Consider the following 26,261-nt stretch of genomic DNA (forward strand, 5'->3'; position numbering starts at 1 on the left):
CAGTAGCAATACCAAGTTTCTTGCCTTTTGCCTAAAATTATGTCAACTCCAACTGTCTCTGCTGATCACCAGCTCTGTGCTGAGTGGTTGTGTGTTATGTATCTGTGTGTAATTTAAATGTAGAAACTTAAATAACTGCTACTTAAAAAGCAGAGTTTGGGCCCAGCGTGGTAGCTCACGCCTGTAATCCCAGCACTTTGGGAGGCTGAGGCGGGTGGATCACTTGAGGTCAGTAGTTCAAGACCAGCCTGCCCAACATTGCGAAACACCCCTCTCTACTAAAAATAAAAAAAATTAGCCGGGCGTGGTAGCAGGTGCCTGTAATCCGTTACTCGGGAGGCTGAGGTAGGAAAATTGCTTGAACTCACTCAGGAGGCAGAGGTTGCAGTGAGCCAAGATTGTGCCACTGCACTCCAGCCTGGGTGACACAGTGAGACTCCATTTCAATTTTTAAAAAATTAGAGTTTGGTCAACAAAATCTGATTTTTTTTTTCTTTTTTAGAGACGAGGTCTTGTTCTGTCACCCAGGCTGGAGTGCAGTGGCATGATCATAGCCCACTGCAGCTTTGAACTCCTGGGCTCAAGTGATCCTCCCACCTCAGCCTCCCAAGTAGCTAGGACTACAGGCATGCGCCACCACACCCAGCTAATTTAAAAAAAAAAAAATTTAAGATAGTGTGTTGCTATGTTGCCTAGGCTGGTCTCAAACTCCTGACCTCAAGTGATCCTCCCACCTCAGCCTCCCAAGTTGCTGTGATTTGAAGCATGAGACACAGTGCCCAGCTCAACAAAATTTGATATGATAACAAAAAGCATCATTTTGGTGGAATAAAGATTGAAAACAATTATTTTAGCGGAAAAAAAAACATTGGCTTTTCAAGTAAGGGAGCTGTCCCATAGATCATTTGAGAAGGCCCTACTCCACCCTGTCTGTGAATTTGCAGATATCAGAACTGGAGACAGATCTCAGCAGTTAGTCCGAAGTGTGTGGCAGCGCTGCTGGGAATATACAAGGCATGTGATTTCAGATGTCAGTGATTTCAGGTGTGGCTTTAAATAATATGACACATGTGATCAGAAGGGATCCCCCTTATATTTCTCTGTTGCTCTGCCTGTCTGTGACATGGGGAGTGTCTGTTTCATATGAGTGTCTTCACCCCTTTCCAGCACTTGTCAAGCTTCCTTTTCAACAAAGAGAGCAGCCGCAGGCTCAGACCCCTGGCAGACACACGGTCTCCCCACAATTTAATCACTTTATCTGGTTCTTGTTTCTGTTTTTACTTTCCTTCTGTGTAAGGTAAGTGTCCATTTTCCATTGAAAGTAGTGACATTACAATTTTTGAAAGCAAAACATTTTTATATAAATTGGGTCATTTCAAGATAAATAAAAAGTACATGATCCATTACAAAATTGCCAAGGTGGAACTCAGGCAAATGAAGTGAGAGACTCGCTGACCCAGTGTATCCCTCATTCTACAAAGAGGAAGCAGAGGTCTCTAAAAGACCTCCGTGAGCCTAGGCTGATGTCCACCTGCTTGCTGTCCTGTGTAAAAGTCATCAGCAATGGACCCTAGGCAGGTGAAGAAAAAGCACTAGAGCCGCTATGGCCAAGTCATGAAATGAAACTTTCCAATGGGCAATGATGTGTCACTAGCACCACGGCAGCAGGGCTGGGGGATGCAGAGCAGGAGGGGAGAAGTGCCAGTGCCCTCCTGGCATGCAGCTTACCTGGGCACCAGCTGTGCAGGCCAAAATCTGACCAACATGGGCCAGGTTTGAGCCCTTCCCCGTACTGTGCTCCAGGAAGATGCTTTATCCTTCTGTCCCAACCAGGGCCACAGGACCTGGCCACCCTGTGGGCCCACTGGTTAGCTCTGGCCAGAGATTGAGTTTTAGAACCAATTTACCTGTTTCTATTCACCAGGGTATGTCATACTTGACTCAAGAACTACAGCCAGGTGCAGTGGCTTGTGCCTGTAATCCCAGTGACCCTGGAGGCCAAGAGAGAGGATCACTTGAGCCCAGGAGTTTGAGGCCAGGTTGGGCAACATAGCAAGACCCCATCTGTGAAAAGAATAAATTAGCCAGGCATGGTGGAATGCACATGTAGTCCCAGCTACTCAGGGGGCACTGAGGTTGGAGGATTGCTTGAGCCAAGAAGTTTGCTACGATTGCATCACTGTACTCCTGCACGGGCAATGGAGAGATCCCATCAAGAAAGAAAAGAAAGAAGGGAAGGGAAGGGGGAAGGGGGAAGGGAAGAGGGGAGGGGAGGGGGGAGGGAAGGGGGGAGGGGAGGGGGGAGGGAAGGGGGAAGAAGGGAAAGAAGAGGGGAGGGGAGAGGGAAGGGGGAAAAGGGAAGAGAAGAGGGAGGGAGGGAGGGAGGAAGGAAGGAAGGAAGGAAGGAAGGAAGGAAGGAAGGAAGGAAGGAAGGAAGGAAATCACATGCCAGTGGAATAAAAGGGTTGTATTGGTGGATGGTCCTTGCCTAAGAAAATGTGGAGCCCTTGATCTTCCTCTTTGCCAAGATATTTGGAGTAGCTTCTGGCTGGCTTTGGTTTACATCAACCCTCATATTTGGGGGCCAGGCACTTGAAGTTGTCAAATTAACACATCCCAGCTGGGTAAGTCCCCCTGCCGTGTGGAGGGAGAAATCAACCAATCCACTGTACTTAGTAGTGAGTCCAGACTGTATGTGACAGGCACCATGGAGGGTTTGAGGCTTGTGACACAAAGCCCTGGCTGTCAGGTGGTTCCAGTTGGGGTGAAAGATAAGGCATCGCGTATTCTCTGGCACCAGCTAGAGTCCTGGGACAGAAAGGACACAACAAGGCCCTTGACCATGGGGACTTAGAACTGCTAAAAAGCATCCGTTCTGGCTGGATCGTGCCCGTCCCAGCTCTCTCCCCATAATGAATGCCAAAGCACATTCCTTGACTAAAGACCCCCACAGCTGCTCCACAGCTGGACTAGCCTTTGGCCTCCCCTTTGTCATGGTGACATGAAACAGGAAAAATTGAGGAAGGCAATGATTCTCAACCTCCACTGCTTGTTAGAGTCACCTGAGGAACTGAAAAGCAGAGACCTGTTCCTGCTTCCTCCAAGCCCACTGAAGCAGCATCTGTCATGAGGGGCCCTGGTCTCACCTCTGAAAGCTCCACAGCTGACTCTGGTGAGCAGCCAGGGATGGGAGCCTCAGGGTAAGGTCTGACAACCAGGACCGCATTTGGATCCCCTGCTCATGCTGAGCCCACTTAGATGGCAGCAGCAGGGAGAATCTTGACGAAGGTGAAGTTTAGGACTGGATTAGTTCTCGCCAAAGACCCACTGGACAACTCACGAAAGGCCAGGGATGAAGTGCAGTCTCTAAAGTGGTGCTTTGGGCTGGTGATAGGCTGGGGAGCACCTAACCCCCAACTGTGTAAAATGGCTGATTTGGCAGGGATCGCAGGTAGCAGGTAGAAGGGACCAAAGAAATGGGTGTGCCTCTCAAGTGCTTCTCTTGGTGTAACAGCAGGGAATAGTCAATGAGGCATTCAGATGAAGTGAACACACAGAGAGATAAGGGAAAAGGTGTCCAGAATAGAAGAATCCACAGAGACAGATGGATGGGTTGCCTGGGATAGGGAAGGCAGGACTTGGGACTGGCTGCTAACAGGTACACAGTTTCTTTTGCGGGTGATGGACATATTCCGAAGTTACACAGTAGTGATGTTTGCACAGCACAGTGAAATACACTAAATCCACTGAGGTGCACTTTCAAATGAATTTTATGGTGTATAAATTTTTATCTGCCATTTTTTGATACTGGCATTTTTTTATCTCATTAAAAAAAATCAATGCAGTGAATGCACCACCGTGAGGAGGGCTGCAACCCCAGCACAGGCGCCTCCCCACCATCACACTTGGAGAAAGTCTGTGAGCGGGAGGGTAGGCCTGCGTCCAGCTCCCATGCACCTGACACCTAACAATGAGTGCTGGGTTTGAAGAGAGTTTTCTTTTTTCCTTTTTTGAGACAGAGTCTTACTCTGTTGCCCAGGCTGGAGTACAGTGGCCCAATCTCAGCTCACTGCAACCTCCGCCTCCCAGGTTCAAGCGATTCTCCTGCCTCAGCCTCCCGAGTAGCTGGTGCACGCCGCCACGCCCGGCTAGTTTTTATATTTTTAGTAGCAATGGGGTTTCCCCATGTTGGCCAGGCTGGTCTCAAACTCCTGACCTCAAGTGATCTGCCCACCTCAGCCTCCCAAAGTGCTGGGATTACAGGCGTGAGCCATTGTGCCTGGCCCCCATTTTATTTTTTAACTTTACCAAGAATTGTTTACCATTTTAGAAAATCATGATGTGTTTGTCACCGACACAACATACCCACATGCACTTGCATTCTTTCAGGGGTGACCCCACAATGGGCACAAGCATATAATGACTCCATCGTGTTCATTTAGTGTAGTCGTGCTCAAGCAGTACACACTGAAAGTTTATTCGTACTTTTTTTTTTTTTTTTGAGATGGAGTCTCACTCTGTCACCCAGGCTGGAGTGCAGTGGTGCGATCTCGGCTCACTGCAAGCTCCGCCTCCCGGGTTCACGCCATTCTCCTGCCTCAGCCTCTCCGAGTAGCTGGGACTACAGGCGCCCGCCACCACGCCCGGCTAATTTTTTGTACTTTTAGTAGAGACGGTGTTTCACTGTGGTCTCGATCTCCTGACCTCGTGATCCGCCCGCCTCGGCCTCCCAAAGTGCCGGGATTACAAGCGTGAGCCACCGGGCCCGGCCCTTATTCGTACTTTCATGTGTCCTTTACATTACAGCTAAGGCATTACGTTTATTAATTGCTTAGGTACGTTTTGTTAGCAATCTCATTTTGTGATAGTAAAGGGGCATTAGAAAACAGTTGTTAAAAAGCAGGTGTTGAAAAGGAGTCTGGTGGGTTGAGCAGTTATGATCTTCCCAAACATGGTCCCAGGCCGAGGTGTGGACCGGTACTGCCCTCTGGTGGCCGGGGTGGGAGAGACCCAGCAAGCACAAAGAGCCCAGGAAAGAAGGGCCAGATGGTTTTGCAGTGGCTCAAAATGGATGGAGATAAAAGATTCACCTTCTCCTCTGGCAGGATTCTCCACCACTCCCACCCCCTAGTCTCCATTCCCACCACCAGAAAAATTTCAGATTAAACATTTTTCTCTCCTGTAAAATGAGGGTATCACCTGCCTCATAAGAATGAAGTCTTTTGGCTCTGATAGCTTAGCCCCCGCAGTCTCTGTCTTTCCACACCCCTTTCCCCAGCCCTTGGGCAGGTTACATCAGGCAGGGCCTAGGATGAGGTCCCTGAAGCATGGGATGACCCAGCAATCAGCTGAGCAGTCGGCTCTGGAATCAGGACCCAGAAAAACACGGGCTCAAGGCACAGCACTGGCGTAAACTCGCTGGGTGACACAGATAAGGCAGGTCTAGGGGATGTCACTAGATGCTGCCAAGGTCCAGTGCTCACATCCTGTGCCTCTCTAGAGTCTGCTCTGATAAGCAAACTATTTTTCAGTGGACGGAGTACAAGAACCATGAGGAAACTATAACAAGCTGACTTTAATCAAAGACACCATCCACCAGGGATTTTAATTTTCTGAAACCGTAATATGCAAGTTTATTATCCCTTCACTGAACAGCACATCTGTTCACTCAAAGATATATTCAAGATCAGGGTATTAACTGTATCATGGGCCAGCAATTACCAAGGAATTAGGATCTGATTAGGCATTCAGCCAATAAGCTGTGTTGAGCATCAGTGTGTGGAATTTTCAGCTCAGCTTCACAGAATCTCATGTGTGAAATGTGAGCTGGTGCTGATTTCCTGATGATCATCATTCCCTCCAGCAGAGTTTCCCCCCAGCAACCTACCCTGGATGCTGTGCAAATTGAAGTCCACTTTGTGGGAAGTTGAAGTCACTGGTCATCACTTAGGAGGACCCCAGACCTGATGTTGAGTATCTAACACATACCTTAATCAGGGACCCAATCAGATGGTGCCTAAGGAAACACCCTCAACCCATGACAGTCCATGGCAAGACTTGCAAATTTGATGGCCAAAGAATGTGACCAACACTAGTGGGATATGGGAGACTGTGAAAACTGTGACAAAATTAAAAATGCACACTCTATCTGAATAGGGCAACAACTATGCAGCTCCAGACCAGATAACACAGGAACACAATCTGCCCTGCACAAGTTGGGTTGACTGCTCACTGTATAAGGAAGCACACACACCTCCAAAAACTGTGCAAAAGACTCAGTAAGATGTCAGAAAGGATTTAAGGTTTGGATGCATGATAGGTAGTCCTGAGTAGGGTTCAAGGAAGCAGGGCTCTCTAAATGGATGCTGTCAGGAAGTGGGGGATAACTGGTTATCTTAAGAAAATATGCTGGGCGCGGTGGCTCACGCCTGTAATCCCAGCACTTTGGGAGGCCAAGGCGGGCGGATCACAAGGTTAAGAGATAAGAGACCGTCCTGGCCAACATGCTGAAACCCCATCTCTACTAAAAATACAAAAATTAGCTGGGCATGGTGACGGGTGCCTGTAATCCCAGCTGCTCGGGAGGCTGAGGCAGGAGAATTGCTTGAACCTGGGAGGCGGAGGTTGCAGTGAGCCAAGATTGTGCCATTGCACTCCAGCCTGGTGACAGAGACTCTGTCTCAAAAAAAAAAAAGTAAAGTGTGAAGAAGGAAGTGAAGCTAAAGCTATAACTGGTTAAGAAGCACATTAACCAGGACAGGGAGATGTCTGGTCATTTTTGCATCTTGGAAAATGCTCATGTTTTTCGGTGTTGACATGACTAAAGAAATGTTCCTTTGTCTTGACCCACCATGGCTGAAAAGCAGTCTTGTTCTGATGTAGGTGTCCTGTGAAATTGTGTATGCTTAGCAGGACATGAAGGCCTAGCTCTTAATACCAGGCCAGCATCTGGATGACAGGAACTACTTTTCTTTTTCTCACTGTCAGATATCATTGTCACTGTCACTAAGATCTCTTAGGCCTCAATTTGAAAGTTTGGGACACATTATCTTTAGAATCACCAGGAGTTCGGATGGGAGGATTTAACTTCCCTGCTCAAAAAATTAGAATTTGGTAGGTTTTCCACCCAAGGGCCAGGTTGTAGTAGTTGACCTCTACCCCGAGGCCAGATGGTTGAGTGGCATGGACTAGTGGACTAATGTCCCAGTACATATACCACTTCCCCTTCCATCACTTGGCCTCTTCTGGTTAACCTATGTGGAACTGAAGACCTTAAGAAGTTATCCCATCTCACCCAACTCCAGCCAACATATTTGTCCAAGAAGTACCCAGCGCCTATGTAAAAATGTCTGTCCCTGCTTTAGCATGTATTAGTACTTCATTCCTTTTTGTTGCTGAATAATATTCCACTGCATGGATATACCACATTTTAAAAAAATGGATTCAACAGTTCATGGATATTTGGGTTGTTTCCACATTTTTGATATTAAGAATAATACTGCCATGAACATTCATTCGTGTACATGTTTTTTGTGGGGACATATTGTTTTCATTTTTCTTGGGTATATACATACCAGTGAAATTGCTGGGTCAAACGCTAACTATGCAGTTAAATCTTTTGAGAAACTGCTGAATTGTTTTCCAAGTAGCTGCCCCATTTTACATTCCCACCAGCAATGTAAGCAGCTTCCAATTTCTCCACATTCACCAACACTTGTTATTGGTCTGTCTTCATGATTACAGCCATCCCAGTGAGTGTGAAGTGGTATCTCCTTAAGATTTTGATTCGCATTTCCCTAGTGATGAAGAGCATCTTTTCACATGCTTATTGGTGATTTGTTCATCTTCCTTGGAGACATGTTTATTCAAATTCTTTGTATTTTTAAAAGTGTCTCTTCATTGTTGAGTTGTTAAAGTTCTTTATCAGATATATTACTCACAAATGTTATCTTGTGTTCTGTGAACTGGATTGTCTTTGTACTTTCTTCATCATTTCCTTTGAAGCAAAAAACCCTAAAGTTTGATGAAGTCCAATTTACCTATTTCTCATCGGTTGGTTGTGCTTTTGGTGTCCTATCTAAAAAACCACTGCCTTACCCAAGGTCACAAAGATTTACACCTATGTTTTCTTCTAAGAGTTTTTTGCTTTAGCTCATGTCTTGGCTCCATTCTGAGTTACTTTTCGAATAAGAATATGCATTTTAACAAGGTCCCAGGTTATCTGTATGCACAATTGAAGCTGAAAACCACTGCCTAAGTCACACCCTGGCAGCACATTACAATCACTTTAAGAGTTTTTAAAATGTATGCATGAGCCTCACCCAGATACAATTCCACTTAGTCTGAGGTGGCCTTATTTTTTAATCTTTTTAGTTGATTCTAATATGAAGTGAGGGTTGAGAATTACCACCTCTTTGCTGATTAACATTTTCTGTAGCCCTCAACTAATTCTTCAATTTTTTATGAGGATGTACACAAAGTTATCACTTGCCTCACTGTCTAATCAATGTTTTCCGTCTTTAACTTACTTAACAAATGATGTCTTTAACATCATTTATACATTCTTTCCATGTGGATTTCACCCACATGCTTTTGTTAGGCTGGTTTGTACCTACTGCTTATATGTGATACTGAGACTTCTAACAGTGCTACATTAAAATTGGGATCAGCGTTCACAGTGCACATGATACAAGAGTATGAAGTAGGCTTAGTGTCTGCGGATATGATACAAATCACACCTTCATTAAGACTAGAGAATGGAAGTCATACTGGGTGATAAGTGTATGAGGGTGGAGAAGACATAGAAATGAGAAGAGGAAGTATAGAACTTCAACAATTTCCTGGGAAAACCAAAGATCTTAGTTGGTCAAAAGCATGCTCTACAATCAGCAACATTTTAGTATCTAGTATCATGTTATCTTTAAGCCATAATTTGTCCTTGGTCTTTCTAGGTTTTGTTTTTATTATTTTCTTAAAGGAGAAGGGTGGGAATGGGTAAAACATTCTGGTCTTCCTTTTGCAAATCTAGAACCACAAAACCAATTACAAATTGCGACTCTTGCCATAAACAAAAATAACTCCAATTTATCAGTGACCTAAATAGAAGAGCTAAAACCAAAAAACTCTTAGAAGAAAATATAGGGGGAAGCAATGTATTCTTTTTTTTGGCAGGGGGGGGACGGAGTTTCGCTATTGTCACCCAGGCTGGAGTGCAGTGGTGCGATCTTGACTCACTGCAACCTCTGCCTCCCGGGTTCAAACGATTCTCCTGCCTCAGCCTCCCAAGTAGCTGGGATTACAGGCATGCACCACCAGGCCCAGCTAATTTTGTATTTTTAGTAGAAACAGGATTTCATTATGTTAGCCAGGCTGGTCTCAAACTCTGACCTCAGGAGATCCACCCGCCTCAGCCTCCAATTTTGTATTTTTAGTAGAAACAGGGTTTCACTATATTGGCCAGGCTGGTCTCAAACTCTGACCTCAGGTGATCCACCCACCTCAGCCTCCCAAAGTGCTGGGATTACAGGTGTGAGCCACAGCGCCCAGCCTAGCAATGTATTCTTAGCTGCAACACCAAAAGCACAAGCAACAAAAGAAAAATAGAAAAAGACTTCATTTCTCCAAAGGTATGCAAATGGCCAATAACATATGAAAAGATGCTCATCATCATTAAGTCATTATGGGAATGCAAATCAAAACCATAATGAGGCCTGGTGCTGCTCACACCTATAATCCCAGCACTTTGGGAGGCCAAGGCAGGCAGATCACCTGAGGTTAGGAGTTAGAGACCAGCCTGGCAAACATGGTGAAACCCCATCTCTACTAAAAATACAAAAAATTAGCTGGGCGTGGTGGCACATGCCTGTAGTCCCAGCTACTCAGGAGGCTGAGGCAGAAGAATCATTTGAACCTGGGAGGCGGAGGTTGCAGTGAGCTGAGATCACACCACTGCACTCTAGCCTGGGAAACAGAGAGAGGCTCTTGTCTCAAAAACAACAAGAAAACAAAAAAAAAAAAACTCACAATGAGATCCCACTTCACACCTACCACGATGGCAGTAATTAAAAAAACAGGGAAGGGAAGTGGAGGAGGAATGAAGTGTTGGCAAGATGTAAACTGGAACCCAAGCACCGGTGGGAATGTAAAATGGTGCAGCCACTATGGAAACCGTTCAGTAGTTCCACAAAAAGTTAACAATGGAATTACCATTATGACCCAGCAATTCCACTCCTACATACATCCCCAAAAGAAATTGTGAAAGGAAAATAAATCTTACAGCCCCAAAACTACTAAGCTAAAGGGAAAGTCAAGCGGGGGAACTGCTTAGGGCAAACCTGCCTCCCATTCTATTTAAAGTCACCCCTCTGCTCACTGAGATAAATGCATATCTGATTGCCTCCTTTGGAGAGGCTAATCAGAAACTCAAAAGAATGCAACCATTTGTCTCTCACCTACCTGTGACCTGGAAGCCCCCTCCCCACTTGAGTTGTCCCACCTTTCTAGACGGAACCAATGTACATCTTACATATATTATTGATGTCTCATGGTCTCCCTAAAATGTATAAAATGAAGCTGTGCCTCAACCACCTTGGGCACATGTTGTCAGGACCTCCTGAGGCTGCGTCACAGGCGTGCATCCCCAACCTTGGCAGAATAAACTTTCTAAATGAACTGAGATCTGTCTTAGATTTTTCAGGTTCACAAACTGAAAACGGAAACTCAAACTTGTAGGCCAATATTCATTGCAACATTGTTCACAATAGGAAAATGGTGAAAAGGGTCCATCAACAGATGAATGAATAAAATGTGGCATAAATATACAGTGGAACGTTATTTAGCCATGAAAAGGAATGAGATTACACAGTACAAAATGTATGGACCTTGAAAACATAAGTCAAAGAAGCCAGACACAAAAGGCCACATATTAAATGATTCCAGTTATATAAAATGTCCAGAATAGGTAAATCCAGAAAGACACAGAAAACAGATTTTGCAGTTGCCAGGGGTTGGGTGAGGAGGGAATAGGGATTGAATGATTACTGGCTACAAGGTTTCCTTTTGGGGTGATAAGAAAGTTCTGAAGGATGGTGATGGTTATACAACATTATGAATATACTTAATGGCACTGAATTGTACCCTTTAAAATGGTTACAATGGTAAATTTTATGATATGTATACTTTACCACAGTTAAAAAAAAAAAAAAAAACCCGTAGGGGTCAAGCCTATCTCACTAACCTTGTGGCAGGAAGTAGACCAGCATGCATGCTTCCCTTTGGACAGTTTCCCAAACGGGTTCATAGTTACGCTTAGTTCCTTCTACACTATTCAACGAGCAGCCATGTCACTACTTCCCTTAGAAAGGGAGGAACAGTGGAGAAGAAATGTTTACCCCTCCAACATTTTCCTCCTTCTGGGATTGCAGTGTGTGATAGATTAAGATGGTCACAAATTATTTGACATTCTTCCCAACAAGCAGTGGGGTCTTCGAACCCTCCTCTTAAATTTGGGCAAGCTAAGACTGCTTGGACAATAGAATACTGGAGATATGACACTGGGCCAGTTAGGAGCCCAGAACTTAAAAAAAAACAGCACTTTTCATTTTTCTTAAAATACTTATTTTTGAAACCCACCAGTCATGTTGTAAGGAAGCACAGTAGCCCTATTGGAAGGCCCATGTGGAGAGGAACTGAGACCCTGAGTGCACTCCCAGATAAAAGCAGGCACTAATTTAACACCCATGTGCATAATAAGCCCTCTTGAAAGTAAATTCTCCAGACTCAGTCAAGTTGGTCCAGCTGTATTCACCAAGCCCTGCCAAAATTGCTCACTCATGAACAAAATGAATGATTTTGTTCTAAGCCACCAAGCTGTGGTGTAGTTTTGTTATAAAGCATTAGATAACCACAACACAGAGGAAATTCCCTCCCCTCTCTGTAAAATATAAGGAATTGAAAATGTGTCTGAAATACCTTTTTAAAAAAATCTGGCTTGAATACCCAAGTGTCTACTATATATCCCATTAAAGAATTAGGCTCCCACACTCAGCTTTGGTCTTTGAGGGAAACTACTGAGAGTTCCTATATGTGTCTAGCCTTGTCTAAGCATAAAGTGGTAAGCAAGACAGCTGATTGGAAGTCAGAAATACTCATGTTATCAGGCACAGGCTGGAATTACAAACTGAGGGTGTGCTTCACCACTGTCCGAGCTTAGAGGAAATCTCAATTTTGTTCAATGAGATCTTACCCAAGCAAAAAAGCTGGGAGGGGTGCTTTTCCTCTACTTCTGAAAGGGCTGACCATGAAGTGTAGTTCAGATGGGCTGGGCAGGTGCCACTTCTACTGGCAAGAAAAGGCAGACCCAGCTGAGGCAAACGATGACTGGAAAGACAAAGAAACCCCCTCTCTCACATCTCAGCCCATGTAACAAAGGTGCCAATTTTATTTTTTAAAACCTCTTCTGGGAATCAAAAGCTGGCAGTAACTTGTTTCTCTCTATATATTTCTCTCTTTTGGTAGAAAACAATTACCTGGACAAGTCCCCTCCCCCATGCCCCACACACTGGTCATTACAATTAAAATAAAAACATGCTATAGTATTTCCCATCTTAAAAGACAGAAAAAAGACATATTTCTACACCACCACCACAGCACCCTCCCCACCGCTACTGCCCCGTTTCTCTCTCTTCCAAACTGTGCCTCCTGCCAGTCCACTCTAACAATTTTACCCCAACACTCTAAACCGCTATAGTCAGTCATGAGGGTCCTTCCTTTACTAAAGGCAAAGGGTTAACACTCAATCCATGATGAGAACCTGAGGCAGCAGTGTATTGAACTGCTCTCCTTCTTAATAAGTTTCATCATCCGCTTTCAGGACCTCTCTTAGCTCTCACCTTATGACCTGTTTCTCTCCTTTGGAGCTCCTCCACTTGCCTCAACGTCTTCACTTAAATGTTCCATCAAGTACATTCAACTTAATATGTCAACACTAAAATCCTGATTTCTACTCCTTCTCCTGTCTTTCTACCTTGTTTGCCTTGCTTGACTCCTCTCTTGCTCTAAACTTCACACCTCTATTATCAGTCAGTCCTATTGGCTCTACCTTCAAAACATACCCCAAATCCAACTTCTTACCACCTCCACTGCCACCAGCCCAGTCCAAGTCCTTGTGATCTCTCACTAGATTATAACCTCCGAAAAGCCTTCCTGCTTTCACCCTGGTTCCTGTAGTGCAGTGGTTTTCATTAGCTGTTTCATTAGTTGTTCAACCTAGGAACTTGTTAGACATGCAAATTCTTCCCCAACTCCATAACTATTAATCACAAACTCTGGGGGTGGGTCATAAAGATTTGTGTATTACCAAGTCCTCCATGTCAAACACCTGAACCACCCCATCTCTCTCCTATTTCCTACCCTGCTTTCCCCCCTTGTTCATCTTGCCCACCCACACTGGATTCCTTGTGTTCTACAAACATACTGAGAAAGAAACAAAAGTTTTTATCTGAGGAATGCAAACCCCTTTAAATTATCAGGCTTAGAGAGGCATTTAAAATGTGACATCAGTCACGTCTCATTCCCTCTTGAGCTAAATAATTACCTCTTGAAGCAACTGACTATGTGGGCTCTGGACTGACAACCAAGTAGCCATTAAGATGTCATACAGTAGACACCATAACTTTTACCCTATGTTCAACAGTGTACAGCCAATGGCTAATCAATATTATCTCTGGAAACTAATGATAATACCTGTCAAAACTTTTATCAGCCCACTCCTTGTTCCCCTTTGCCTTTAAAAACCTGCTTGTACCAAACAGAGTACTCCCCAAGGCAACCTGAAATGGGTCCCTGGCAGCTGTTCTCACTTTGGCTCAAGTAAACTCTTTCGAAATTGTATTTTGTGCCTCAGCTTCTTCCCTTTAGGTTGACATACACTCAAGGACACTATTTCAGGGCCTTTTCATTAGTTGTCCTTCTTCCTGGAAAAGTTGTTCAACCCTCCAGATACTCAAGTCTCTGTTCAAATGTCACCTCCTCAATGAGCTGAGGCTTTCTCTGACAACCTCATATAAAATAAGAACACCACCTTCCTGACCTAGTCTCCTCACTATGCAGAATTTTTCACCACAGCACTGATTACCTGGCAGGCAATCTGTATGTTTTGCTATCTCCCTACATTCTACTATGTAAGCCCCACGTGGACAGAATCTTGTTTTATTTGCTGCTATACTCTGAGCAATTGGAAAAGAACCTGGCACTCAGTAGATGTTCAGTAATTTGACTTTCTGACATAATAGTTGCCTATGAGAAAAGATACAGAGAAGTTGAAGAGGAACAACTGATGTTACTTAGGTAATTGCCAAGACAATTTTAGAGCAGAAAAATAAAAACAAAACAAAATGCTACAAGGTGAATGGGAGGAGCAAAATGCAGCAATTGACAGTAAAGACTAAGTATGAACAGTTAAGAGTTTACCAAACGCCGGATCAGCAAAGTTTAGGACTGAGCCCAGAAAGAATGGTAGGCTTTACAGGAGCCAAAGTAGATAAATACTATGTGCAACACCAGAGAAGGGCAGATACACGAAGTATAGGAAGTGTGTTCATTGTATACAGCATCACCTTAAAGAATAGTTAAGAGATGGTCTAGTGAGACTGAAAAAAGCTGATAAAACTTTAAATAGACTTCTTTCATGTAAGACCTTCTGTTGACTGTAATATGTTTAATATTAATCTCTACGAGAAGAAGTACAATATGCAGTATTTCCCTATATTAATCACACAGTCTTTTTTTTTTTGTTAATCATGTGTATGTCATTGCACACACGGCTTAGCTTCACTTTTGTCACTAGCATATTGTTATCCATTGTTTTATTTTGTTGTGATATATGCCTATTAAATTTACACAGTCAGAATAAAAGACTCTTTTCATTATTATATTTAAACCGTCTGAAACTCAAGATTCTAAATACACACAGAGGCCAGGTGTCATTTATATGATTTTTCAATATTTGCTAGACTTTGTTTAGGATATTGCAAAGATTGTAACTGGGAAATAAAATCCTGAAATGCTATTTTCACTACCCCATTCTTTATTCAATTTGTACTAAATATTATCACTCAATATGAGAGCAATTTAAGCCTACAGTATTTTAAACATCCTTTTAGTGCTGATAAGAATTTTAAGTATTTTGAACCCCTTAAGATGTAGATATTTATCTTTAGACTTAGACCTAAAGGTAAACATATTAAAAACAAAAACCATACTACTGCAGTAGCTTAAAGGTACTTCAGAGCTTATCACCCAGTCCAGCGCACCTATAAGCCTCACCACCACATGTATAATAAAGAAATCATGACGCCTCACTGTCACATAATAGTCAAGTACCAAGATCAAAAGTGGAGCTCAAGTCACCTACCTTCCCAGTGTGCTACCTTTTTATCACACCACAAAAGACTGTGACATTTTAATTGGAAAACCTGAAAAATAAAGAATGTAAAATGTGACAAAATCTGGGGTAAATCAACTCCAATAGCCTTTAAAACACATGGTTAGCAAAAGTTAAAGACTTCTTTTCTTTCTACAAAAGAGGCAAGACAAATCAAGTGTAAAAGCTAGAGATTTATTGTTATTTTGTGATTAATTGTCAAATTAGTTATGACACTATCCCACACTGAATACCACCATTTGCCAGTACAGAAGTTTTTAAACCAAACTGAGGCATAAAGCAGAAAGAGCAAAGACACATGAATACCCTTCTTAGCAATCTCCTCTACTCATGCCTCCACCGTAACCTTTGTACTTGTTTTCCTCCTGGGGAAAGTGTCAGAACAGTGCATGGACTGGTGGCTAACCTGGCCTCTTAACCTTTTTAATAGCAAGCAACGTACAGAAGTAATGCAATCAACTTGTATTTCCCTTGATTTTATTGGTCTGAATTCATTTTAGGTTACTTTAACATTTTAATTTCCTGTAACTGTACATGAGAGAATATAATCACCTAAGAGAATACTGAACCAGAGTCAGGCAAATGTATCACTGACCCTCAATTATGTTTTAATTGGTCCTAAAGGAATGTACCACCCCAACAGTTTGGGAGTTAGGCAAACAGAATTCTTTGGGGAGGGAAGAAAAAGGCTATAAAACAGCCAAATGTACTCAACATCATTAAAACGGCTCTTTGTTTTTCACCCCTGAATGATACTTCTTTACTACACTATATGCACAGAAATCCTAACAGATTCTTGGTTGCCAGTATTATTTAAGCTGGCCCCATCCAGGACAGATTCCGCTGCCCCCCCCACCCCCACCCCGTCCCCCTTTCTCTGAGGCTCTGAAAAGCACAATATTTAACTATTTCTTAATAGAACTACCAAAACACTTCAGAAACAATTGGCTCACAACTCATTTTAAATTTGTGTATTGCCTGTGCATGAGAAAACAGATAAACCCAAAAGATAGTTTTATTTTTTTATGGCGATTAAAAATAACTGAAACATCAAGACACTTTTTCAGTGAAAGCAACATTTCAATTACAAATTTTAATGCCTGTTAAACTACCTATGGGAGAAGCTGAGAAGTCCTAGGCAAATGCACTTTGGGGTATACTACAGTGTTCCTTCAGTCTGCACAAAGATTAAGGTAATTTACAGTCAATCTGTGAATGAATGTTGAGACAATGTTACATTATGTGTCTGTACAATTAGTTGTCCTTAAAGAGATAACCAGAATCAGCTTTTCTACTATATCTTCAACAAACCTGACTAACCGGCACTTTTGCTGGGAGATGTTTGTCAAAGATGCTGTAAGATTCTATACAATTAGGAAATACTCAGCTTTAAGAGTATTTTCTTATCTTCACTTTTTTAGTTACAGGTGTTTAGCTCAGATAGCCTATTGCAGTATGCTTCCAGAAATGCAGTCCCAAATGTGCATACTCTATATTGTATACAAACAAAACAAAATTATCAGTAGTATAAATCTTACAGCATTTTGTTTGCAAAAATGCATGCCAAAGTCACAATAAGCAATACTGTACCACAAATTATAGAGTGCAAATGATTTGCTTCTTTTTAATGCTTTTATTCTACATAAATTACTACCATAGGCTAATGTTTAAAAAGCAAATAAATTGGACAGATGCAGGACAAAATCTGGTCACCCAACTATAAAAGGTGATGTTTTTAAAAAATTACAATAAATGCAGAAGTGATGCATGCAGTAGCCTTAAATGAAAAGCACTGATTCCCACTGTTCCAGAAAAGAAAAATACAGAAAAACCCACACATCTTACTGTACTCCACCTTAAAATGCATCATATTGGGCTTGTTTTTAACAGCACAGAATTCCAAGAGTCAAAATGAAATAAAGCAGGTATTTTAAAGTTTAAGAGCCGTTATCAAAAATAAATTACATTTTTTCAAGATACAGAAATGCTGCTATGATGGCTGGGAGCCCAGTAACCTTTCAATAGCTGCATTGATATCACCTCCTGTTGCTATTAGAGCTTGCAAGTTTGCTTCACGGTTCAAAAATCCCATTGCACTGAGTTGTTCCAGTTGTTGCTGAAATCTGACTTCTGGATTCTGTAGCTATTAAAGAAAAAAAAAAATTAATCCAACTCTAAAGGAAGCCAGTCCCTGCCACACATGACTGACTTTTAAAATTTTTTAATTGCTTTTTTATAACATATGCTGATCTACTGAGCTTTAAAAACACTGCCCACCTCTTGAAACTTATCTAACATATTTAAAAGTCCATTAGCACTTTATTTTAAATAGTCTAGTTTATACCTAAATAATCATGTCAAATAGATCACGACTCTACTTTGGGGGAGGGGGAAAAAAGCTTAATAAACATCAACCATTATTTTAGAGGATCACGTACATGCAGAAAAACCTGTATATATATATATACACACACACACACACACACACACACACACACACACACACACAAATAGTTCAGAATTAGATGATTTGTGTAGCTACTGACCAACTGAGTAACTATAAAAGCTGGTACCCTCATGTATAAAATTCTAAAGCTTCAATGATTCTTCGAATGAATGTGAGTTTAACTTTTGCACTGGACAGTCAATTCTTAGAAAAGAGCTTCAGTTTCAGGCCCAAAATTATACTCTTAATTCTAACAATTCAGCAGCATCAAATCTTTTCTTCAGAAATGAAGTTAAAAAAAAAAAAAATCCCCATATAAATGACCAATCAATCCTAGGCCTACTTGATAATTTGGAGGCTTGTAAGTTAACTTATGTAACAATTAATTCTAATACTCCAAATCCTTCTTTCTTATTTATTCCATGAATATTTACTGAGTACCTACCACGAGCCAGAAACTATGCTACGCTAGCTTATCGGGAATACAGATATGTATGAGACAGAACCCTACCCTATTTATTATACTTAGTAAGGCTTGAAAACAGAAAGCAGGCCAGGCACAGTGGCTCACGCCTGTAATCTCAGCACTTTGGGAGGCCAAGGCGGGTGAGATCGCTTGAGCTCAGGAGTTTGAGACCAACCTGGGCAACATGGTGAAACCCCAGCTCTACAAAAAATACAAAAATTAGCCAGGTGTGGTGGTCTGCGCCTGTAATCCCAGCTACTCCGGAGGCTAAGGTGGGAGGACTGCTGGAGCCCAGGAGGTGCAGGTTGCAGTGAGCTGTGATTGCACCCAGCCCGGGCACTTTGTCAAAAGGGAAAGGGAAAGGGAAAGAACAAAAAAAAGGAAAGGCAAAGAGGGGAAAGGGGAAAAAGGGGAAAGGGGGAAGGGGAAGAGAAAAGGGAAAGGGGAAGAGGAAGGAGGAAAAGGAAAGGGGAAAGGAGAAAGGGAAAGAAAAAAGAAACCCAGAAAAGAAAACAGAAAGCACCTAACAGACCTTGAGACATTAAGAAGTTTGGGGACAACCTAATCAAACAGGTTTAAACTGGCGATCATCTTTATATAATGGCACATTATTAGTAAAGCCAATGTATGTTTGTAGATGCAAGCACATTATTAGGGGGTCCATATTCTTTAGCCATATTTACAAGATATATATATATGTAACACAAACTACCGCAGGAGGTGATGTCATGGGTGGAGTAAGGTAGTTAGGACTTTTTTCCAGTCAAAAGACAGACTAGAATACAGTTGCCCTGGAGGTACTTGGGATAATCAAGTTTCCATTCCTCCCTAAGAACTTTTTTAAAGCAAAATCTATTTCAAATGATTTTCAAATAGGAACAAAAAAAATGCATTTTTAAAGGCAATTTCTAAAAAATAAGACTTTAGGTTGTAGCATGTCTTCTCTACAACCGTAACAATGTTTCCTTTAGCATCTCAGCACTAAAGTCAACAATTTTTGTAATGCCTGTTTTCTTACTCAATATCCTTAAGACTGTATTTTTCATTAATCTAAACACCTAAGAACTACTGCTTTCCTTTTTTCTCCTTTTTCCTTCTTTTTGGAAATTTCTAAATTTCCAACATTAAGGAATACAAAACTTGAATGGAAAAGAACTGATACCTGAGGATTTACTCCAGCAAGAGCCTGCAACATCTGCTGAATAAACTGCTGATGTCCAGGTTCAGTGGTTCCTGCTGTGGGACTTGTGTTTTCACTAGGTGTGGCGTTAGATCCATTAGTTCCCGAAGAGCCTCCAGTGCTTCCTAATGCCCCCAAGCCAGGAGTAAACCTAGAGAAAGCACAAATAGGAAATATCCTAAGGTCCTGCAAAACCAGAAACCAGTCCGTAAATCAGTTACATTTTAATATAATATAAACTAAGCCATCTTCTTAAAATAAGCCCTTTTGGCCTGGTGCAGTGGCTCATTTTGGGAAACTGATGATCCCAGCAGCCCAGGAATTTGAGATCAGCCTAGGCAACACTGTTGAGACTTCATCTTTACAAAAAATAAAAACAAAATTAGCTGGGTGTGCTGATGCACACCTGTAGTATCAGTTACTTGGCAGGCTGAGGTAAGAGGACTGCTTTAGCCCAGGAGGTAGAGGCTAAAGTGAGCTGAGATTGCACCACTGCACTCCAGTCTGGTCGATGGAGTGAGACTACCTCTAAAAGGAATTTAAAAAATAATAATAATCATTTTTAACTTTGAAAACCCTGACTTAAAAACAATCATAGCCAGGCACTGTGTCCCAGCTACTGGGGAGGCTGAGGTGGGAGGATCACCTGAGCTTAGAAGTTCAAGTTCAGCCAGGGTAAAAGAGCAAAAACCCATCTCTTAATAAATAAATAAATAAGTAAGTAAGTAAATAAATAAAAACGGTGGGGGGAGAACCAGGTGCTATGTCTCATGCCTCTGATCCCACTTTGGGAGGCCAAATCGCTTGAGCCCAGAAGTTTGAGACCAGCCTGGATAACATGGCAAAACTCCATCTCTAAAAACAATAACAACAACAAAATATATATATAAATTAGCTGGGTGTGGTGGTGCACACCTGTAGTCCCAGCTACTTGGGAGGCTGAGGTGAGAGAATCCCTTGAGCCCAAGAGGTCGAGGCTGCAGTGAGCCATGACTGCGCCACCACACTCACAGCCTAGGCGAAGGGCGAGGCCCTGTATCCCACAAAAAAAAAATACTAAATCTGAAATTCTCAGAGAAAGTAACCATTATACACTTTCATTATCTTCCCCAAATAAGCCTACCCTGGGATGAGGCCCGGGGCTTCCGTTGCTAATGTCTGTAAACCCTGCTGAATCTGTAACAAGGCCTGCATTGCTCTAGGGTTTGACATTGCTGATAGTGTATCAGGATTCTGCATCTAAGGAAGAAAGAAAACTAGTGGTTACAAAGGAATTAAAATCAGTGAAGGTAAATTTTTAAATCTTTTCTTTGTTATGCTTCTGGAGAAAATCTAAAACCTTAGGACACTGGTAATCCATAATTTCTTTCTCAAAATAAACACAAGTATCTCCTCTTTGACAGCAAACCTAGTGTGCAAATCATTACTTGACCTCCTCCTAAGTCCATCATGAAAGCCATTTTCATAATGGAAGAAAATCAGGAGCTACTTTGGAAGCCACAACTATTCCCCTTCTCCAACAGAAGATAAAGTATTATTTCTAAGACACAACCTCCAAAGGCACAATTCTTACGACATGGATATGGTAAAAAGCCACATATTCCACCTAACCAAGTGTTATCCGTTACTGATGTAACAATTTTACCAGTAAGGTACACTCTAAAACAACAGTTCCAAATTTGACGTTAATACATGTATCCTGAGTTTAGCTTTACTACTTCCAAATATACACCACCTGACTAACCAAAGATAGGCTTGCATCATTACAATAGATCAAGGACACCAACCTTGGAAAATGGTTTACAGGTCTGAGAGTCATTTGCATAATATATGAAGCCCTAAAACTACCAGTTTCAAAACACCAAGACTGACTTCTCTTTTGTTGTTTTAAACAACAAAATACCATGGCAATCTCAAGTACTTGTTTATAATATAACCTTCCTTACTTCCTTATATAACAACACTGACTATTTTAATCTTACTAATCCCGAGTTTGAGGAAAAGAGATCTACCCCTTGGGGGGAAAAAAAAAAAAGCATTCTACTAATTTGGAAGAAAACAACCTATAAAATAGAATAGGGTAGCTCTTTCCTGTTACTCAAAATTAGTTAAACCATAAAGCGTAACATGACACAAGGAAGCACTTCAAAGTTAGTACAATGAAAGGAAATGGTTTATGGTATTAACAAAGCATTCAAAATCCTAGGTCCTCAAAAGCAAAAACAAAATGTTCTTTCCTCAGAATTTATGTTTAAGAAACATAAGCAAAAGGTCAGCAGTGAAATGGGACTCAGTGAAGATCAAGCTGAATTCTCTACGAATTGACAGCATTATTGGTCTCTATTCTATGTTTTGCTATCAGCCAGAGAAGAGCAAGGAAAATGTTTATCATCAAATTTTTTTAAGCAAATCATTACCCAAGATAGCTAACATCTTGTCTTACTCACTTGTTGGAGGAAAGTTGGGAGCTGTTGTCTCATTTGTTCTTGAAGCTGAGGATTTCCAGCAAATAGGGGATTATTCAGCATCATCTATGGGGCAAGTGTTCAAACAATTTTAACTGGAAATATCTGAAACAAGTAATGTACCTTGTTTTATTCTATCTTCCTCCAAGTGCCTCAACTGGCACTTAAAAGGGAGGAAGGTAGAACATAAATAAAAAAAGGAAAAGGGAAGATACTGTCCACAAGAGGGATCTCCAGAAGAACAAAAACAAAAAAATGAGGCATATTCTCTCTCAATGAGAATGGTGGTCATGATAATGACATGCAATATCCTAAAAATAAAAGCAATCATTTTCTTAGGCTTTTCCTTGAACAAACGTGAATATATGCCATTGAAAGAAAAACGGGAGTAACTGGCATTCATGAAGATATATTTTCTACTACACTGACAGAAGAAACATAAACATCAATACATGAACTATGTAACATGGCTTGCTTAGAAACCTCAACACACAAGTGGCAGGCACAGAGAAAATCTAGATCTGAAAAGGACCACTACATCTACCTGCCTACTACAAAACAGCTAATATTAGGTCCAAAAAAATAACACCGCAAAACAGCAACCAACTTGCCAGAGAAATGGAGCTGCTAGGTGAAAATCAGTCAGGCCTAGCACCAGCAGTCCTCTGGGAAAAGTATTAAAATGATTTAAGACCTAAAAGATGTAAATCCATTTGAGAACACCAAGATTAGCATCTGGATTTCACCTCACTACCGCCAGAGATGAGAAAAGTGGCAGCTCCTAAACTTCAAATAAACGTTAAGAATTTAAAAATCAGGATCATTATTAGTATGATGTCATATACCTGAAAATAAGATTAAAATACACAATGAGCATAACCAGAGCTAATTAATTCTCGTAGCTTCAAAAGACACATTTTATATCATTTTCCCCAGACGGAGTAAAAAGTCAACTAACAAGGATTTACTGATAGCCTATTTATCTATCCAAAGTCTGGGGAGGAAATGATCCTCACCCTCAAGTAGTTAACCGTATTTAAGAGCAATGTAAATGCTGGTAGAGAAAATTCGCCCCAATTCTTGCAAAGTGATCTTTTAGTTAATTTCAATACAATAACCAAAGCAGATGTCAGACAACCTTACAGGAACATACAGTATTTATTTCAAAGTGACCAGTAAGTTCACAGTAAGTAAACTAATACCGGCTTAAGGTCAACAAACCTGCTTCTTTATTGGTTCCAAATACTTCTTTATCATTAACATATTAACGAGGTTATCACACATATCTTTTGGAATTCACTTCATTTAATCTTAAAAAAGCATGTCATCTTAAACGTATCCTTTCACAGATAATCATCTTATTTGATTACAAGGTATTTCTTATAACTTACCTGAGTGCTTATACCACAAGTTTTTACACTCAAGAGTCTTTTTAAATATTTAAAAATCAAAAGAATAGAAAAACCACACATTTTAATCTGCAGATAACAAGAACATTGTTAATAGTTTCTAAATTATCTGTAATAAAAGACATGCCAATCTAGTATTACCAACATTTTGTTTTAGAGTAAAAAAATAGTATGTGAGTGGCTCAGTCACTTTACTAAAGTAAGATTATTTCAAAATTGCTAAGCATGTGCTTGTTAAAGTCAAATTTTAAAAGCAAGATGCTCAATCAGTATTAGCCAAATACACACTTAAAATGGCTTATTACGGTAAATTGAGGCATTTAATACTAACAACTCAGTCTGATAAGTTTCATATGCATAAATCAATCTTCCATAAAATGTACCTCCAATATACAGAATCATAGACACAAAAATTCTTAAAATTTGTTATTTCCAATTCCACAGATTTGGTGAGGGCATAAATTATTACTGAGAATTATACATCAAAGATACTTCAATCAATATAGTTTTAGAATTTAGAAAATAAAAACCATTCATTTGACTTAAAGCTTTTAAAATTTAAGGGATGAGATTAACTATAAAGTCTTCCTCCAAATTCCTGACACACTACAGAAGCCGTTTTTAACAAACAGCAAATATAAACTACAGATGATCAAGGTTTATTTCACATTCTCCGTGGTTTTTCAAGCCCTATGGTATGGAACGTAGACAGTATCTAGGCAACTTGAGGGAGAAAGGGTTATCAGATGCAATTATCTCAAAATCTCTAAGGATGGGGCCCAACCATCGGTACTGTCTATAAAGCTTCCCAAGTGATCCTGAGTGTTCAGCCAGCATTAAGATCCCCAATTTTCTTAGTTGTGGTCTCTTTAGAAACAAATTAGAAAAAGGAATACATTAATAAGGGATCAGTATATGATCTTCAGCAGGGGAATCAATAGTTGAAAGAACGAGAACATTGTTCTGACAAATCCCCGTCTTTAATAAATGACTTCATGCTATTTTACAACTGCCATTTTGAGCATGACTATTATAATCTGAGTGATCTACTAAATAAAAGTATTTCAGATGTATTAACACTGCTCTTAATTGCTTTCAAGATTTACATTTCATTAAGTAGTTTATCTTCAAAAGAGTGGGCATTCCAGAACTTTGTACTTGTCTCCTAACTCAACATATGTAGAAACAAACTAAACCTGCACTTCTTTCTAGTCAATGAATGGCAGAGATAAAGTTGTTTTAATTACATATGAAGTATTAATTTACTGCAAAGAAACAAACGGTCAAAAAATTGAAGACACATTTACTTATTTTTCTAGTGTATTAAGATATCATACACAACACAAATGTGCCAAAATCACAATTACTAGATTAGGTTATTTTAATTCACACTGCACAGTCTTTTTCAATACAATTACCAACTCACCTGTGCAGCAAGGTCAGGATTCTGGCTTAGTGACTGCATCATGCTTCTCATGTAGGGGGCAGACAACATGTTTTGCATAAGTTGTGGGTTTTCAGTTATTTGTTGCAACAAGCTCTGCATTCCTGGTGTGTTGAACATACTAGCTGAAAGTTTGTTTTAAAAAAAGACGTATTAAGGAAAAATACTTAAACAAAAGTTAAAGCTTTAAAATATAATATGCACTGTGTTTAATTTCACCAAGTACAAATGATTATACATATTATGTATCAACTGAACTATGAAAGAACTTTAAAACTAAAACATCTCTAAAAGTACATGCCCAACATATACCAGGAAGAGGACTTATGAGTTTAAACATTCTGCATTTACAGTAAAATCTTGTCTAATGAAGAAGTAGCTTCTGAAGTCAACTTAAGGCAAAAATTACATATGGTCAAAATTACTGCTGAAAAATTCCATACAGTGAAAAGGACTGAGCCAACTTTTCCTCCAAGACTGCAAAGAATTAATTAGAATCATATTCGGCACTTAATATTGCCCACCCTTATGAAAGAAGGAAGCCTTCATGCCCAAGGCAACAAAAGATGTAATGCCTCCACCCATTTTCACTGTCTACTGCCATTCACTGAGTAAAACAGTAGGCACATTTAACATTTGAAACCATAGAGCACAGTGACTCCAAGCAGTATCAGGAGCCTGATTACCTGGGTTCAAATCTAACCTAACCCATGTGATCCTGGGCAAGCTATCTAGCGTCTTCATACTTCAGGTTCCCCATCTGTAAAATGGAGAAAGCAGTATCTACTTCATAAGGTGGTTGTAAGAAAATTAATGTACAAAGCACTTGTTATGATTATTGTTTTTCCTTTTATTGCCAAGGGCTACAGCTGAATTTATGTGAATTCCATATGTGATGACAACTGTATATTTAGCCAAATTTTCTTTGAAAACTAAGTTAATTTGCTTTACTTACACTTATATTTTCAACTGCCAACTAGATACACTCAAACTCATATATATTCTCAAACTTACTATGCCAAGTCAACTCATTAGGTTTTTCATCTCCTTTCTGCTATTCCATCCAGTTATATCAGGCTTAAGACATCTGACTCTTCTCACTTATCTTTCTAGTTTATTATAATTCTGTTTTTAATAGTTCTTGTTTTTCCTGTTTTCTCATGTTGTAAATTTTAACTTAGTTTTTTTTCACATCCTAGAGTCCAACCTTGGATATACTGTGGGTTTGGTTCCAGACTGCTGTGCAATAAAGCAAGTCACACACATTTTTTGGTTTCCCAGGGCATACAAAAGTTGTTTGCATAATACTGTAGTCTATTAAGTATGCCACAGCCTTCGGTCTAAATAAAACTCTGCACATAAATATAAAAATACTTTATTGCCGAAAGCTGCTAACAGTGAGTCAGCTG

General features: G+C 40.6%; 1 protein-coding gene across 2 annotated transcripts in view; it reads right to left on the minus strand.

The window, feature by feature from the left end:
* Positions 1-15,595: 15,595 nt before the first annotated feature.
* Positions 15,596-26,261, minus strand: part of UBQLN1 (ubiquilin 1) — a 53,029-nt gene continuing 42,363 nt past the window's right edge. Inside the window, 5 exon segments of one of the 2 annotated variants that reach the window (NM_001134107.1) lie at positions 15,603-17,585; positions 19,517-19,685; positions 20,658-20,773; positions 21,982-22,065; positions 24,835-24,977. In NM_001134107.1, the coding sequence (NP_001127579.1) occupies positions 17,433-17,585; positions 19,517-19,685; positions 20,658-20,773; positions 21,982-22,065; positions 24,835-24,977 (665 nt within the window). In that variant the 3' untranslated portion in view covers positions 15,603-17,432. 2 annotated transcript variants of the gene reach the window in all.

Source organism: Pongo abelii, chromosome 13 (genome assembly GCF_028885655.2).
Source record: "Pongo abelii isolate AG06213 chromosome 13, NHGRI_mPonAbe1-v2.0_pri, whole genome shotgun sequence".
NCBI classification, from domain to species: Eukaryota; Metazoa; Chordata; class Mammalia; order Primates; family Hominidae; genus Pongo; species Pongo abelii.